Consider the following 16,147-nt stretch of genomic DNA (forward strand, 5'->3'; position numbering starts at 1 on the left):
ATATGTATAATGAACTTTGATCACTTTATGAAATTAAATGAGGTAAATTTGTATGGTTTCCTTAAGCCAATGAATGTTAAAATCACAAAGTTGACAAGGTGGGTATTGAGATTAATTTTTTTTTGCCAGTCCTGGGGCTTGAACTCAGGGCCTAGGCACTGTCCTTCAGTTTTCTCAAGGCTCTACCACTTGAGCCACAGCACCACTAGCTTTTTCTCTGTGTGTGTGGTACCAAGGAATTGAACTCAGGGCAAGCACTGCCCCCCCTGATCCCTGCAGGTCATTGGGCTTGAACTCTGAACTTGGGCACTTGTCCCTGAGCTCTTCAGCATAAGGCTAGCACTCTATCACTTTGAGCCACAGCCACTTCCAATTAAGTGCTTTTTAAACTGGTACATTTTCACCTAAAGTCTTAATTACTCTGTTAATTGAACATAGGGAACACTAAAAGCAATTTGAAACAAATACAATATTGCTTTTATTTTATGTACCATACTCTGATCAGTTATATTGGTTCCATATGGCAGTGGATTTCTTGAGTAGGACTTGGGGAGACAATTGGATAGGAAGAATGCTTTCAGATATATGTTTATCCTCCTTTGAAAGTAAGAGTATGTGAGCTGGGCATGGTGGCTCACGCCTGTAATCCTAGCTACTTTAGAGGCTGAGATCTGAGGATCAAGGTTCAAAGCCAGTCCTGGCACAAAAGGACCTGAGACTCTTATCTCCAATTAACCCTAGAAAATGAGAAGTGAAGCTTGGCTCAGGGTAGAGTGGTAGCCTTGAGCTGAAAAGCTCAGGGACAATGCCCAGGCCCAGGGATGGGGTGTTAGCCTTGAGCTGAAGAGCTCAGGGACAGTGCCCAGGCCAAGTTCCAGCCCCATGACCCACACGCAAAAAAAGAGTATGTATTGAGATTTGTCTTATGAGCCTGAGACCTCATTTTTCTTTTTACTCTTCTGATGTGTTTTAGGAGCAGGAGGTGTTCCAGTTTTGGCTTGCTCCTGAGCTTTTTTTTTTTTTTTTTTTTTTTGTGGGTCATGGGTCTTGAACTTGGCCTGGGCACTGTCCCTGAGCTCTTCAGCTCAAGGCTACCACCCTCTCCTTGAGCCAAGCCCCACTTTCCATTTTCTAGACGTTAATTGGAGATAAGAGTCTCAGGTCCTTTTGTGTCCAGGCTGGCTTTGAACACCTTGAGCCTCAGATCTCAGCTTCCTGAGTAGTTAGGATTACAGATGTGAGCTACTGCTCCTGGCTTGTTTTTCTTTTTTGTACCATTCCTGGGAATTGAACTTAAGGCTTGTGTACTATGTTCCTGGGGTTTTTCAGCTCAAGACTAGCACCCTGCCGCTTGAGGCACAGCTCTACTTCCAGCTTTTTGTTGGCTAACTGAAGATCAGAGACTTTCCTGCCTGGGCTGACTGGGGGCTTCCACCTTCCGATCTCGGCCTTCTGATTAGCTAGGAATCTGAGTGTGAAATACTGGTGCCTGTTTTCTTGAGGTTTTTTTGTTTTACTGTATAAAGCAAATAGGATTCTGAGAGTGTGGAGGACAGACCAGAAAAAATGGGAAACAGAAATGTGGCTATTATATTGGAGAGAGGAACTTCGAAGAAAGAGTGCAGGTAATTAGAGAGGATCTTGAGAATTGTCTTTAGTAACACATGTTTTTTGTTTTTTTGATTTGTCCTTGAGTTTTCCTCAAGGCTAGAACTCTACTACTTGCGCCATAGTACCACTTCTGGCTTTTCTGTGTATGTGGTGGCGAGAAATGAAACCTGGGTCTTTGTGCATGCTAGGCAAGCACTCTACTACTAGGCCAAACTCCTGGCCTAGTAATACATGTTTTTACATATCAGAGCCTTTGGGAATGGAAATGTTACTTGAGTGCTTTATTAAGAGGTGCCTTCAGGTGGACAAGGGAAAAGAGTTGTAATAGGATTTGCTTAGTAACCTAAAGACTTTTTGTGACATCCAGGATTACTCTGAAATTAAAAAAAAAAGTTTTTAGTCTGAAATACAGGAATAGAATATCTTCCAACACTTCCTGTTATAAATTTGCATTTAAATTATATAAACCAAAGAAAACTACATATAAGACCTTCTTTCTTCATTTTATAAGGAAAATGAGACATAGGCTAGAAAGGTGATAACTCACAATTGCAGAGTGGTAATGTCCTTAGAACAGAATGAAGTTTTTACTCAGCATTCATTTTCCTAGTGTTGGGATTGAACCTATGGCTTTGAACCTAAGACCTTGTGCATGATAGGCAAACCCTCTACCACTAATTGCCTCTACCTTACAAGCGCTGGTCTTTCATTTATTATCTACTTAGTCAAGCTTACAGATTATTGATGGAATTTATTAGTCTTACATTGTGTCTCACTGGGGTATGTGAAAAAGTGAATTCTTTTTTGGTCAGTCATGGGGCTTGTACTCTGGGCCTGGACACTGTTCCTGAGCTCTTCAACTCAAGGATAGAGCTCTACCATTTGAGCCACAGCACCACTTCCAGTTTTCTGGTGGTTTAATTGGAGATAAGTGTCTCATAGACTTTCAGGCCCAGGCTGGCTTTGAACTTGAATCCTCAGATCTCAGCCTTCTGAGTAGCTAGAATTATAGGCCTAAGACACTGGCACCACTTGAATTCATTAACTCTTTCAATGAGAGAAAGACAAGAACCAGTAATTCTGTCACTCTGGAGGCTGAGATTTAAGGTTGAAGTTCAAAGAGAGTTCCATCAAGAAAGTTCAATTAACCAGCAAAGAGACAGAAGTGGAGCTGTGTCTCAGGTAGTATTGTCAGCCTAAGTTTAAAGTTAAGGAAAAATACCCTGGCTCTGCATTCAAGCCCCCACAAGAAAAATCTAAAAGCACTTTTCAGTGCTGGAGATTGAATCCAGGGCATCATACCCATGCTAGGAAAGTGCTGGATTTGGATAATTGACTTTTTTGGAACGCAGGCTAGTACTTAATTTTTCTTGCCTTAGCCTCCTGAGTGTGAGATTATAATTATGTCACCGTATCTGTTTTGAGTAATTGATTTAATGAATATCTGGACTAAGGATGGTGCACCACTTGTGAGTCAATTTATTTAAATTTTTGTGAAGTTTAGAACTAAGCATATGAGGGACTTTCCTGCCTATGCGGGCCTCAAACCACTGTCCTCAGATCTCAACCTCCTGAGTAGTTAGGATTATAGACTTATGGTTCATGTATTTTTAACACTTTGCAAACAACCATTCTGATGGGTTAGTTTGAAACAGTGTAACTCATATAGTATCTTGTTTTTTGTTTTGTTTTGTTATTTTGGGGTTGTGGGACTTGAACTCTGAGCCTGCGGGCTGCCCTGAGCTCTTCAGCCAGGGCTAGAGCTGAACCACTTGAACCTCAGCACCACTTTGGGTTTTCTGGTGGTTAATTGGAGATGAGAGTCTCACGGTCTTGGTGCCTCGGCTGTCTTTGAACTGCGATCCTCAGATCTCAGCCTCCTGAATAGCTAGGGTTACAGTGTTGAGACACCAGTGCCCAACTTCAGATAGTATCTTAGATGAGCAAGATTGCCATAGTAGCACACAGAAAGTGAATTGGATGAATCATGTAGCAGAAGACAAAAAGTCTGAATAAAGAACTTCTGTGAGGGACCGGGAGTTTGGCCTAGTGGTTAAAGTGCTTGCCTAGCATGCATGAAGACCCGGGTTCGATTCCCCGGTACCACATACATAGAAAAAAGCCAGAAGTGGTGCTGAGGCTCAAGTGGTAGAGCTCTAGCCTTGAGAAAGTCCAAGGACAGTGCTCAGGCCCTGAGCTCAAGCCCAGGACTGGCAAAAAAAAAAAAAAAAAAAACTTCTGTGAAAGAATGTCAGTATGTGTTATGTTAGCTAGATACTTGAGCATCAGAAAAGAATTGTACTTCACATACTCGTACTCTAGAAGGTAACGGTAGGAAGTTGCAGGTGGTATTACTGCCTGGCCAGCTCTGGAAATGAAACATAGCCACAGGGTATATCTTGTGAGGTGGCTTCAAAGCCATGGCTTAGTGTTAATTCCTGTATGTCTTTTTTTTTTTTTGCCAGTCCTGGGCTTGAGCTCAGGGCTTGAGCACTGTCCTTGGACTTTCTCAAGGCTAGAGCTCTACCATTTGAGCCACAGCACCACTTCCGGCTTTTTTCTATGTATGTGGTACCAAGGAATCGAACCCAGGTCTTTGTGCATGCTAGGCAGGCACTTTAACCACTAGGCCAAACTCCCGGCCCTCCTGTATGTCTTTAATTTAGAATTAAGTAAAACTAACATTAAAGGAAAAACAAATTATGTAATGCCAATGTTATGACATCTGAGAGAAGTTGGACTTTTGTCTTTAAGGTAAAGCCACCATAGATGATGATGGAGCAACAGAAACCAAAGACATTTAAGCATAGTCATCCCTATTTCCCCCTACCAAAACTATCCACTGAAACTGATGATTACTTTTCCCCTTAATAGCAACCCATCCATTAACCTTAATCTAATTATGAAACATAAATCCTGTGGCTATATGCAACATGACCTGTTCACATGCTGAGTAAGTTATGACTAAGCCGTTTTTGTTTTTTAGGCATTTGACCATTCTATAAAAATACTTTTTGGGGGCAGGGAGCATGGCCTACTGGTAGAGTCCTTGCCTGACATACATGAGACACTGAGTTCAATTACCTGGTACCACATACACAGAAAAAGCCAGAAGTGGTGCTGTGGCTCAAGTGGTAGATCTGAAGAGCTCAGGGACAGTGCCCAGGCCCTGAATTCAAGCCCATAACTAAACCAAAAAAAAAAAAAAAAAAAAAAAAAAAAAAAAACTTGACATGGTAGCTCACACCTGTAATCCTTGGAGGTTGAGATCTGAGGATCAAGGTTCAAAGCCAGCCCGGGCACATAAAGACCTGAGACTTTTTTTTGCCAGTTCTGTGCTTGAGCTCAGGGCCTGAGCACTGTCCTTGGGCTTTCTCAAGGCTAGAGCTCTACCACTTAAGCCTCAGCACCACTTCTGGCTTTTATCTATGTATGTGGTACCGAGGAATCGAACCCTGGTCTTCGTGCATGCTAGGCAAGCACTCTACCACTAGGCCAAACTCCCGGCCCCAAGATCTGAGACTCTTATCTCCAATTAACCTCTAGAAAATGGGAAGTGGGGCTTGGCTCAATGGAGGGTGGTAGCCTTGAGCTGAAGAGCTCTGGGACAGCACTGAGGCTGAGTTCAAGCCCTATGACCCCCCCCCCCAAAATACTGTGTTGTATGTCTTGGTACCTTTAAGAACTTAAGAATAATAAGAACTGACCCCTGTGGCTCACTCCTGTAATCCTAGCTACTCAGGAGGCAGAGATCTGAGGATCATGGTTCAAAGCCAGACACTAAAGTCCATGAAACTCTTATCTCCAATTAGCCATTAGAAAAGCAGAAGTGGCTCCAGGGGTAGGGCCATAGTCAAGAGCTGAAATGCTCAAGGAAGATGCCCAGGCCCAGAGGTAGGGTGGTAACCTTGAGCTGAAGAACTCAGGGACAGGGCCCAGGCCCAGAGTTCAAGCCCCACAACTGACATACACACAAAAAAAGAACAATAATAAGCTCACAATGTTTTGAATTAGTCTTAAAATTTTGACATGTATTACTTGAGTTTATTCTAATATATATAGATGTATATATATATATATATTTTTTTTGCTTAAACTGAAAGGATTCATAAACAGACCATATTCAAGACTTACTCAAGTCTCAGTCCTCAGATCTCAGCCTCCTGAGTAGCTAGGATTACAGGCTTGAGCCACTAGTGCCAGCTGAATTTTATTCTTTTTTTTTTTTTTTTTTGCCAGTCCTGGGCTTGAGCTCAGGGCCTAAGCACTGTCCTTGGACTTTCTCAAGGCTAGCACTCTACCACTTGAGTCTCAGAATCACTTTTTCTCTATGTATGTGGTACTGAGGAATCGAACCCAGGTCTTTGTGCATGCTAGGCCAAACTCTCAGCCCACAAGTTTTATTCTTTTAAAAACAACTAATATTAGCGGGGCATGGTGGCTCACGCCTGTAATCCTAGCTACTCGGGAGGCTGAGATCTGAGGATCAAGGTTCAAAGCCAGCCCGGGCACAAAAGGACCTGAGACTCTTATCTCCAATTAACCTCTAGAAAATGGGAAGTGGGCCTTGGCTCGAGGATAGAGCAGTAGCTTTGAGCTGAAGAGCTCAAGGACAACACCAGTGTGCAGGCTGAGTACAAGCCCCATGACCCACAGGAAAAAAAAACAAAAAACAAACACTAATACTGTATTTACAATTTCCCTACTTTTTCTTTTTTCTTTTTCTTTTTTTGCTGGGGACTGAACTCAAAGCCTGAGCACTGAGCACTGTCCTTGGGCTTTCATCAAGGCTTCCTTAAGGCATGTCCTCTACCACTTGAGCCACAGCACCACTTCTGGCTTTTTTTTTTTTTGGTCAATCATGGGGCCTGACTGTCCCTGTGCTCTTCACTCAAGGCAACTACCTTACCACTAGAGCCACAGCACCACTTCTGGTTTTCTAGTGGTTAACTGGAGATAAGTCTCATTACCTTTAGTGCCCGGGCTGGCTTTCAACCAGGATCCTCAGATCTCATCCTCCTGAGTAGCTAAGATTACAGGCATGAGCCACTGCGCCCAGCACACGTTTTTGGTGGGCTTTGTGAGTGTGCTTTGCTGTAGATTGACTAAAGACCTTACATGTGCTAGGCCATCACTCTGTTACTGAGCCATATTTATAACCTGTGGGTTCTTTTTCTTGATGGTGTTGTATGTGCATATCCATGCATGTTGTAGGGGCTTGAACTCAGGGCCTCGAGCTTTTTGCTCAAAGATAGTACTCCACCACTTTGAACCACAGCTTGACCTCCAGTTTTCTGGTGGGCAATTGGAGATAAGAGTCTCATGGGACTTCCTGCTAGGACTGGGCTTTGAACTGCTTTTCTCTGATCTCAGCCTCCTGAGAAGTTAGATTACAGATACGAACTGCTAGTGCTGGAGTGTGTGTGTGTGTGTGTGTGTGTGTGTGTGTGTGTGTGTGTGTGTGGCTTGAACTGGGGGCCTGGGTGCTATCCCTGAGCTCTTTGGCTCAAGGCTAACGCTCTCACCATTTTGAACCATGCTCTACTTCTGGCTCTTTCTGGGTATATGGTACCAAGGAATCCAGGGTTTCATGCATGCTAGGCAAGCACTCTACCACTAAGCCACATCTGGCCCACCTCCTTGTTTTGATTGCTGTAGCTGTGTAGTAACTTTTAAAATCAGGAAAAGTTAGTCATCCAACATTATTATTTTCAATGTTTTATTGGCTATTTTGGATAACTTGCATGTCTATGTAAACTTTAAGATTAGCATCTCAGTTTCTACAGGTAAGGAATTTCTTTAGATTTTTTTTTTTTTTTTTTGCCAGTCCTGGGCTTGAGCTCAGGGCCTGACCACTGTCCTTGGACTTTCTCAAGGCTAGTACTCTACCACTTGAGCCTCAGCACCACTTCCAGCTTTTTTTTGCTATGTATCTGGTACCGAGGAATCGAACCTGGGTCTTCGTGCAAGCACTCTACCACTAGGCCAAACTCCCGGCCTGATTTCTTGAGAATTTGACACAAGTCAGATGAACTCTATAGATAAATTTAATTAGTATTTTTAGCTTATGAGTGTTTTTTCTTCTGTAGAAATGGAATATCTTCCCATTTAGATCCTTCTTTGAAATATTTTTCATTGATGTTTTATAGTTCATAGGTTATAAGTCATTACACTTGCGTTATTTTTTTTCTAAGCTTATTGATGATATTGTGAATGGTGTTACCTTAATTTCATTTTTGGGGGGTGGGTGTTGGTCGTGGGACTTGGAGTATGGGCCTGGGCGCTCTCTCTGAGCTCTTCAGCTCAAGGCTGCTGCCCTACCCCTTGAGCCACAGGGACACTTACGGTTTTCTAGTGGTTAATTAGAGATAAGATACTCATGGTTAGTGCTGGGGCTGGTTTTGAACCCAGATCATCAGTTCTCAGCCTAGTTAGTAGCTAGGAGGCTGAGTTCTAAGGATCTTAGTTCAAAGCCAGCATTACCATAAAAGAGCTGTGAGACTCTTTTTTTCTCTTTTTTTGGCCAGTTCTGGGCTTGGGCTCAGGGCTTGAGCACTGTCCTTGGACTTTCTCAAGGCTAGCACTCTACCACTTGAGCCTCAGCACCACTTCCGGCTTTTTGCTATGTATATGGGGTATGGAGGAATCTAACCCGGGTCTTCGTGCATGCTAAGCATAGCACTCTGCCACTAGGCCAAACTCCCAGCCCCGAGCTGTGAGACTCTTATCTCTAGATAACCACCAGAAAACTGGAAGTGGCACTGTGGCTCAAGTGGTAGAGTGCTAGCCTTGAAATGAAGAGCTCAAAGACAATACCCAGGCCCAGAGTTATAGCCCCACAACCAACCAAAAAAAAAAAAAAAGTAAACCCATCATAGTATTTTATTTATACACACACACACTTTATTTTATTTACAATGCTTTCCTATTATGAGATTTAGAAAAAGTTTAAGCTGGTCTTGTTCTCTGTCAGTTTTGAGAGAACAAATTTTAAAATTTCATGTTTATGAAAGATAATTTCTGAAACTTTAATGTGTCTTTTTCAGGGTCAGTTAAATGAAAGCATGGACCATGGAGGAGTTGGACCATATGAACTGTAAGTTCATATGTTTGGTTTGTGTATGTGTGTATTCTGGTTCTGTGGCTTTAACTCAGGGCTTGGGCACTTTTCCTAAGCTTTTTGCTGAAGATTAATGCTCCAGTATCTGAACCATAGCTCCTGTTCCAGCTTTTTGGTGGTTAATTGGAAATTAATGAGGTTTTCTTCCCTGGGCTGGCTTTGAATCTGGATTGTCAATTCTCAGCCTCTTGAGTATCTAGGACTATAGGCATGAGCCACTGGCTCCTGTCGGAAATTGTATTAGTTTAATATAGAAAACTAAGTTAGAAAAGTTTCTAGCTTCATTCTGAAAAATTTGTTAAATGCTTCTAGTTATGCTTTATAATACACTATTCAGACAGATTCATGCAATCTTGAGTCATATTAAACAGTTCTATTAATTGAGCTTGGTGATTCATTGTGTCTGTATTCATTCTTAGCTAAAAAGCCTTGGAATAAGAGGGGGCTTAAAATATCGACTGTAGGAAGCATTTAAATGACAGATACAACTGCCACTTTTAGAGTGCTTAAATCAAGCGAATAACTTAGAAATGAGATACGGAAAGATAGAGGGGTATATTTTATTATCAAGTATTTCTGTTAACAAACAGTAAACTAATTGGGTGGTTTTCAAAAGATCCCAGATTTTTTGTTCAGGTTGTCAAGTGATGTTAGATAACATTGAATGAAGTTTTTTCCTTCATAAATTATTTTAGTTTGTACTGTGTCTACAAACATGCTCATAATCAATTACTAATCCATCTTTTTTTTTTTTTGGTTATGGGGCTTGAACTCAGGGCCTAGGCATGATCCCTGAGCTCTTTTGCACATGGTTAGCACTCTGCCACTTTGAGCCACAGCTCAAATTGGAGATAAGAGTCTCACAGGGACTTTTCTGCTCTGGCTGGCTTCTTTGAACTGCGATCCTCAGATCTCAGCATCCTGAGTAGCTAGAATTACAGATGTAAGCCACCAGTTTCCAACTTAATCTATCCTAATTTTGACCTACTGTATTATTACTCATTGGCTTGATTTGGTAGTTCAGATATATGTCAAAATATAGTACATGTAGTACTTTTTACTTCGTGTACTACTGCTACTACTTTACTATTTTTTTTCTTTTTACTTAACTGGATTCCATTTCTCGTTTCTAATCTGATAAACATGAATTTAATTTTTTGTAAATTTACTTTTGGTTTTACTTTTCTTCCCAGTGGCATGGAACATTGTGAGAAATTTGAAATCTCAGAAACTAGCGTGAACAGAGGGCCGGAAAAGATCAGACCAGAATGTTTTGAGCTACTTCGGGTACTTGGTAAAGGGGGCTATGGAAAGGTAGGAAGTGTCTTTGATTTAGCTATTGTCTTTCATGAGTAGATTGATTTTTATACTGTGGTTCCAGGAATCATCTTCAGTCTTGGTTTAACATCAACAAAGGATTTGAACATAATTTGGTATAATTTGAAGGATGTGAGAAGTTTGGGTTTTCTTCCTTTTCCTTCTATCACACATAATAGATAGTCAGTATTTGTTGAATGAATTAATAAATAAATAGCTGTGCTAGATAAAACCAGTTATTAGAGGATTGATTCTTTCCTTTGTTTAAATGGTACTTTATGTAGGTATTGTCATTAAGTACCAACCAACAAATCACTCCTTGCTTTCAAGAGACATATACTCTAAATTATCTGTTCCTGAGACCTTAATAGGGATTGATTTTCTTAGACTTGTAGTATCTAGACAAACTAAACTAGGAAAGCTGAAAAAAAATACAGAAAGGGAGTCTGTTGATTTTACCCAAGGATTTCTAATTTAAGATCTCATCTTTATATATCCTACTGAAGAAATTATATCTCACTATTACCTTTTTTTTTTTTTTTTTTTGCCAGTCCTGGGCTTGAGCTCAGGGCCTGAGCACTGTCTTTGGAATTTTTCAAGGCTAGAGCTCTACCACTTGAGCCTCAGCACCACTTCTGGCTTTTTGCTATGTATGTGGTACCGAGGAATCGAACCCGGGTCTTCATGCATGCTAGGCAAGCACTTTAACCACTAGGCCAAACTCCCGGCACCTCACTATTACCTTTCAACAGATAATTTAGATGGCAACTTGGTGAAGACTAATAACTATATTATTAGTGTTAATTCTGAAAAATGTATGGTTTATAATGTATTATGAAGTATAAGGACACATTGTAATGTATTCTTCCTGAATGTGTAAGTCATGCACTTTGTTATTTGTTGGTGATGGGGATTTGAACTCAAGGATATGTGCTTGGTAGGAAGGCACTACTAGAGGCAAGTTTTACTGCTAGAACCATGCCTCATTCCCTTTTTTTTGTGCCCTTCCTGGGGCTTTGCACTCAGACTGGGCACTGTCCCTGAAGTTTCACACTCAAGGCTAGTGCTTTACCATTTGAGCACAGGTACATCTTCCCACTCTTATTTTTGGTAACGGTAGGAGTCTGACAATTAGGCACTGGTGGCTCAGACCTATAATGTTCGCCAGCCCCGGCAGCAAGTCCGTCAGCCTCTTAGCTCCAATTAGTTACCAGAAAACCAGAAAGTGGCACTGTGGCTCAAAAATGGTAGAGCACTAGTCTTTAGAGAAAAAGCTGAAGCTCCACTATCAGCAACAACAAAGAATCTCATGGACTTTCCTGCCCAGGATAGCTCTGAACCACAAGTCTTCAGATCTTAAGTTTTTTTTTTTTTTTTTGCTAGTCCCTGGGCTTGAGCTCAGGGACTGAGCATTGTCTTTGGACTTTATCAAGGCTACAGTTTTACCACTTGAGCCTCAGCACCATTTCCGGCTTTTTTCTATGTATGTGGTACCTAGGAATTGAACCCTGGTCTTCTTGCATGCTAGGTAAGCACTCTACCACTAGGCCAAACTCCCAGTCCAGATCTTAACCTTTTGAATAGCTGGTATTATAGGCAGTTGAGCCACCAGTTCTTGGCTCAATCTCAACCTTGAATCTTTTTTTTTTTTTAATTTATTTTTATTTTATTTTTATTTTTTGCAAGTCGTGGGCTTGAGCTCAGGGCCTGAGCACTGTCCTTGGACTTTCTCAAGGTTAGAGCTCTATCACTTGAGCCTCAGCACCGTTTCTGGCTTTTTTTTTTTCTATGTATGTGGTACCGAGGAATTGAACCGGATCTTCGTGCATGCTAGGCAAGCACTCTACCACTAGGCCAAACTCCCGGCCCTCAACCTTGAATCTTAAAGATTTTAGCTATTTTCTGAAAATGTGCACTTAATGGGATGGGTAAATGGTAATTTTTTTGTCACCTATAATTAGCTTTATGTCAAACAAGAACAGTATATGCCTGTTCTTGTGTCTTTTCCTGGATGATTATATGAAACAATTTAGTAGTTATTAACTATGTTATTATGTTTTTGAGAACCCTGACTATGCTTTTAAGTAAACTAGGATTTTATATATAAAATAACAGGTATAGTTCATTATCTAATGTTTACTTCCAAACATCACCACCAGGTGGCAGCAGACCAAACATAAAGTCCCATGTTTGCTAGACTACGCTAGTAGTCCGGTGGCTTGAACTCAGGGCCTGAGCACTCTCCTTAGACTTTTTCAAGGCTAGAGCTCTACCACATGAGCCACAGCATCACTTCCAAGCAGCTTTTTTCTATGTATGTGGTACCAAGGAATTGAACCCGGTCTTTGTGTTTGCTACGTATGCACTCTACCAGTAGATCAAAGTCCTGGCCCCTATACTAGTAAAATTTTAAAATATGTTTCCATGGAGCTGTGAGCATGGCCTAGTGGTAAGAGCACTCACCTAGCATGTACAAACCCTTGGTTCGATTCCTCGGTACCACATACTGAGAAAAAATGGGAAGTGGTACTGTGGCTCAACTGGCAGAACACTAGCCTTGAGCAAAAGTGCCCAAGGACAATGCCCAGGCCCTGAGTTCCAGCCCCAGGACTGGCAAAAACAAAACAAAACAGCAACAACAACAAAAAACAAATAAAATATGTTTCTAAAGCCAGTCATTTTTGAGCATAGTCTTTTATGGTGCTAGTTTTTATAATAAAGTCTACAATATTATATACTTATAAATACGTTAAGGTAATATAATTTACATAGTTTGGCTTTTAATAACACAAAAATACTTATTTCTTTATCTAGGTTTTTCAAGTAAGAAAAGTAACAGGAGCAAATACTGGAAAAATATTTGCCATGAAGGTGCTTAAAAAGGTGATTCTTCTTTTACCTTCTTTTCTAAATTGCTGTAAAAATCTGGTATAAGATTCTAAAAAAAAAAATGTGTTTCTGGAGACTGTGGATGTAACTCACTAGTAGAGTGCATGTTTAGCATATCAAAGGTTCTATCTCCAGCACTATAAAAGGATAAAAAGGTCTATCAGCATAGATCAAATGATTGAGTGCCTGCATCCTGAGTACAAATCCCAGTACTACCACTTTTCAGAATGTGAAATATATTGCATTTTTATTCCTGATTTATTTATTTATTTATTTATTTATTTATTTATTTGCCAGTCCTGGGCTTGAGCTCAGGGCCTGAGCACTGTCCTTGGACTTTCTCAAGGCTAGAGCTCTACCACTTGAGCCTCAGCACCACTTCTGGCTTTTTTGTATGTATGTGGTACCGAGGAATTGAACCTGGGCCTTTGTGCATGCTAGGCAAGCACTCTACCACTAGGCCAAACTCCCTGCCCCTCCTGCTTTATTTATGCATTGTGAGCATAGAAAGGAGAACATTTTAAATTGTCCTCTGAGGTAATTATTTTAGCTATCCATTCTCCATTTTTGTTGTTGTTCTTGGTTTTTTGCCAGTCCTGGGGTTGAACTTGGAGCTTGGGCACTGTTTATGAGCTTTCTCAAGCACTCTACCACTTGAGCCATATCACCACTTTTTCTGTGTATGTGGTACCAAGGAATGAAACATGGGTCTTCATGCATGCAAGGCAAGCAATCTACCACTAGGCCACGCTCCCAGCCCCTAGTCTCCATATTTTTAAGTAATATACATAGTACAGCTCACTTGAGTAGTTTTAGAATAATGTGTTGGGTTCCTATTATGAAAATTAAGACTTTTAATCTCTTACTCCTCTCTCCTTTTTCTTTTCCCTTTCATTTTGGTTTGTTTTCATTGGCTCTATGTTCTCACACCTTCCAACAACTCTAAAACACCTGTCCCATGTTCTTTAGTCAGACTTATTCGATTATCTGTCATTTTCATTTATTTTGCTAGAGGTCTATCTTTAGGAACCTTTTGTTCCCCATTCTTATCTGTGCTTATAGCTCTCTAGGGATAGAAGTCATTTAGACTTTCCCTTCACCATGGTCCCCAGATCTTGGCTCTTTCAATACTGGATCCTATTTTTTAGATCTCATGCTTTTCTCTTTCTTATGTTCTGTTTCCCTGATGCAGTTATGATCTGCATATAGCTCTTGAGAAAGGGTACAAGGAAAAAAATTTTAAATATGATATGTTGCATAGTTGAGCATTTATTGGACTTTTATACTTGATCGTATGTATACAAGTGTGAACATTAACAGTGATGGAACTGGGCATTGACCCCAGAGCTTTGTACTGCTGGGCAAGCACTGTACTACTGTATAGACTATATATACTACTGGACTACTCCTCAGTACCTTTGAAGGTTTTAATTATTATTCTTTTGATTTTTTTTCTTTTTTTTTTCATATATTTTTATTGTAATTAATAAAAGGGTTACATGATATTTGCCAGATAGATGGTGCATTAATTCACATACATTGATGATTTTTTTTGTGTGTGTGTATGTGTATTATGAAATGTGTCTCCACCCCCCCCTTTTTTTTTTTCCTTTGGTTATGGGGCTAGAACTTGGCCTAGTTGCTGTCCCTAAGCTTCTTTTGCTCAAGACTAGCTCTTCCACATTGAGCCACAGTACCACTTTCAGTTTTCTGGTGGCTCATTGGAAATAAGAGTTTCACAGACTTTCCTGCTGGCTTTGAATGGTGATCCTTAGATCTCAGCCTCCTGAGTAGCGAGGGTTACAGGCGTGAGCCTCCTGTGAATGACATATTTTGTCTGCCTGTCTATCTATTATTATTGTTTTTTTTAAATTTTGGTTGGTTGTGGAGCTTGAACTCTGAGCCTGGGCGCTATCCCTGAGCTCTTCAGCTCAAGGCTAACCCTCCTACCCTTCAGCCAAGCCCCACTTTCCATTTTCTAGAGGTTAATTGGAGATAAGAGTCTCAGGTCCTTTTGTGCCAGGGCTGGCTTTGAACCTTGATCCTCAGGACTCAGCGTTCTGAGTAGCTAGAATTACAGGCATGAGCCACGCGCCCAGGCCTAGTGTATTTTATATTTTTATCATTACCTTTTGGGTGCCTTGTTTTGGGGCTCTTGAGCTTTCCATCCTCCTGCCTCAGCATCCTGAATACTAGAACTAAAGGTATGCCCCACTATGCCTTACCTTACTACTTCTGTTCTCTTTGGATGAAGGGTATACTTTTAGCAGTCTTGATACATAGCAAAATAAAAAGCAAATGTAACACAGAAACTTAAAATCCTCCTACTCCTTCCTAGTGTTGGGGTTATAGCATACACTACCATACATGGCTGGGAACTCTGAAAAGCTTCTTCAAAGTTTATGTGTAGGCTACTCTTTAGGTCAATCATATGCTTAGCTGACAATGGACCAAGAGCCTACTACATGTAATAGTGGTTATAGTCATTCCTGAGGTGCACTATTTGGTTTCTTTGTTTGAAAAAAGCATTTTGGGGTCCGGAGTTTGACCTAGTGGTAGAGTGCTTGCCTAGCATGCATGAAGACCCAGATTCAATTCTTTGGCACCACATAGAAAAAAGCCAGAAGTGGTTGTAATTCAAGTGGTAGAGCCGAAGGGGACAGTGCTCAGACCCTGAGTTTCAGGCCCAGGAGTGGCAAAAAAAGAAAAAAAAAAAAAAAGAAGAAGAAGAAGCATTTTGGAGCTGAATGAAAGAATAGATATGAAAATCACACTTTTCAACTTTTTTTCCTGGTTCATGGGGCTTGAACTCTTCAGCTCAAGGTTACCACCCTATCTCTGAGCATTGTCCCTGAGCTCTCCAGCTCAAGGCTACCGCCCTAACCCTTGAGTCAGTCCTGACTTCCCATTTCCTAGAGATTAAGTGGTCTTTTTGTGCCTGGGCTGGCTTTGAACCTTGATCCTCAGATCTCATCCTCCTGAGTAGCTAGGATTACAGGCATTTGTTGTTGCTTTTTTTGGGGGGGGGCGCGGCAGAGAGTCCTGGGGCTTGAATTCAGGGCCTTGGACACAGCACCACTAATGGCTTTTTTTGTATATGTGGAACCAAGGAATCGAATGCAGGCCTTTGTGCGTGCTAGGCAAGCACTTTACTACTCAGCTATGTTCCTGGCCCCTGATTTCCCATTTTCTTAAGTGAGTTGTTCACAT

At 41.1% G+C, this 16,147-nt stretch overlaps 1 protein-coding gene across 1 annotated transcript in view; it reads left to right on the plus strand.

Moving 5' to 3' along the window:
- The window catches only part of Rps6kb1 (ribosomal protein S6 kinase B1), a 44,281-nt gene that overhangs the window by 1,426 nt on the left and 26,708 nt on the right, over positions 1-16,147 (plus strand). Inside the window, exons 2-4 of the mRNA XM_090351142.1 lie at positions 8,658-8,707; positions 9,925-10,045; positions 12,863-12,931. Of these exons, the coding sequence (XP_090207268.1) occupies positions 8,658-8,707; positions 9,925-10,045; positions 12,863-12,931 (240 nt within the window). The remainder of the gene's footprint in view (positions 1-8,657; positions 8,708-9,924; positions 10,046-12,862; positions 12,932-16,147) is intronic.

This window comes from Megascapheus bottae, chromosome 17 (genome assembly GCF_031878675.1).
Source record: "Megascapheus bottae isolate mThoBot1 chromosome 17, mThoBot2.hap1, whole genome shotgun sequence".
NCBI classification, from domain to species: domain Eukaryota; kingdom Metazoa; phylum Chordata; class Mammalia; order Rodentia; family Geomyidae; genus Megascapheus; species Megascapheus bottae.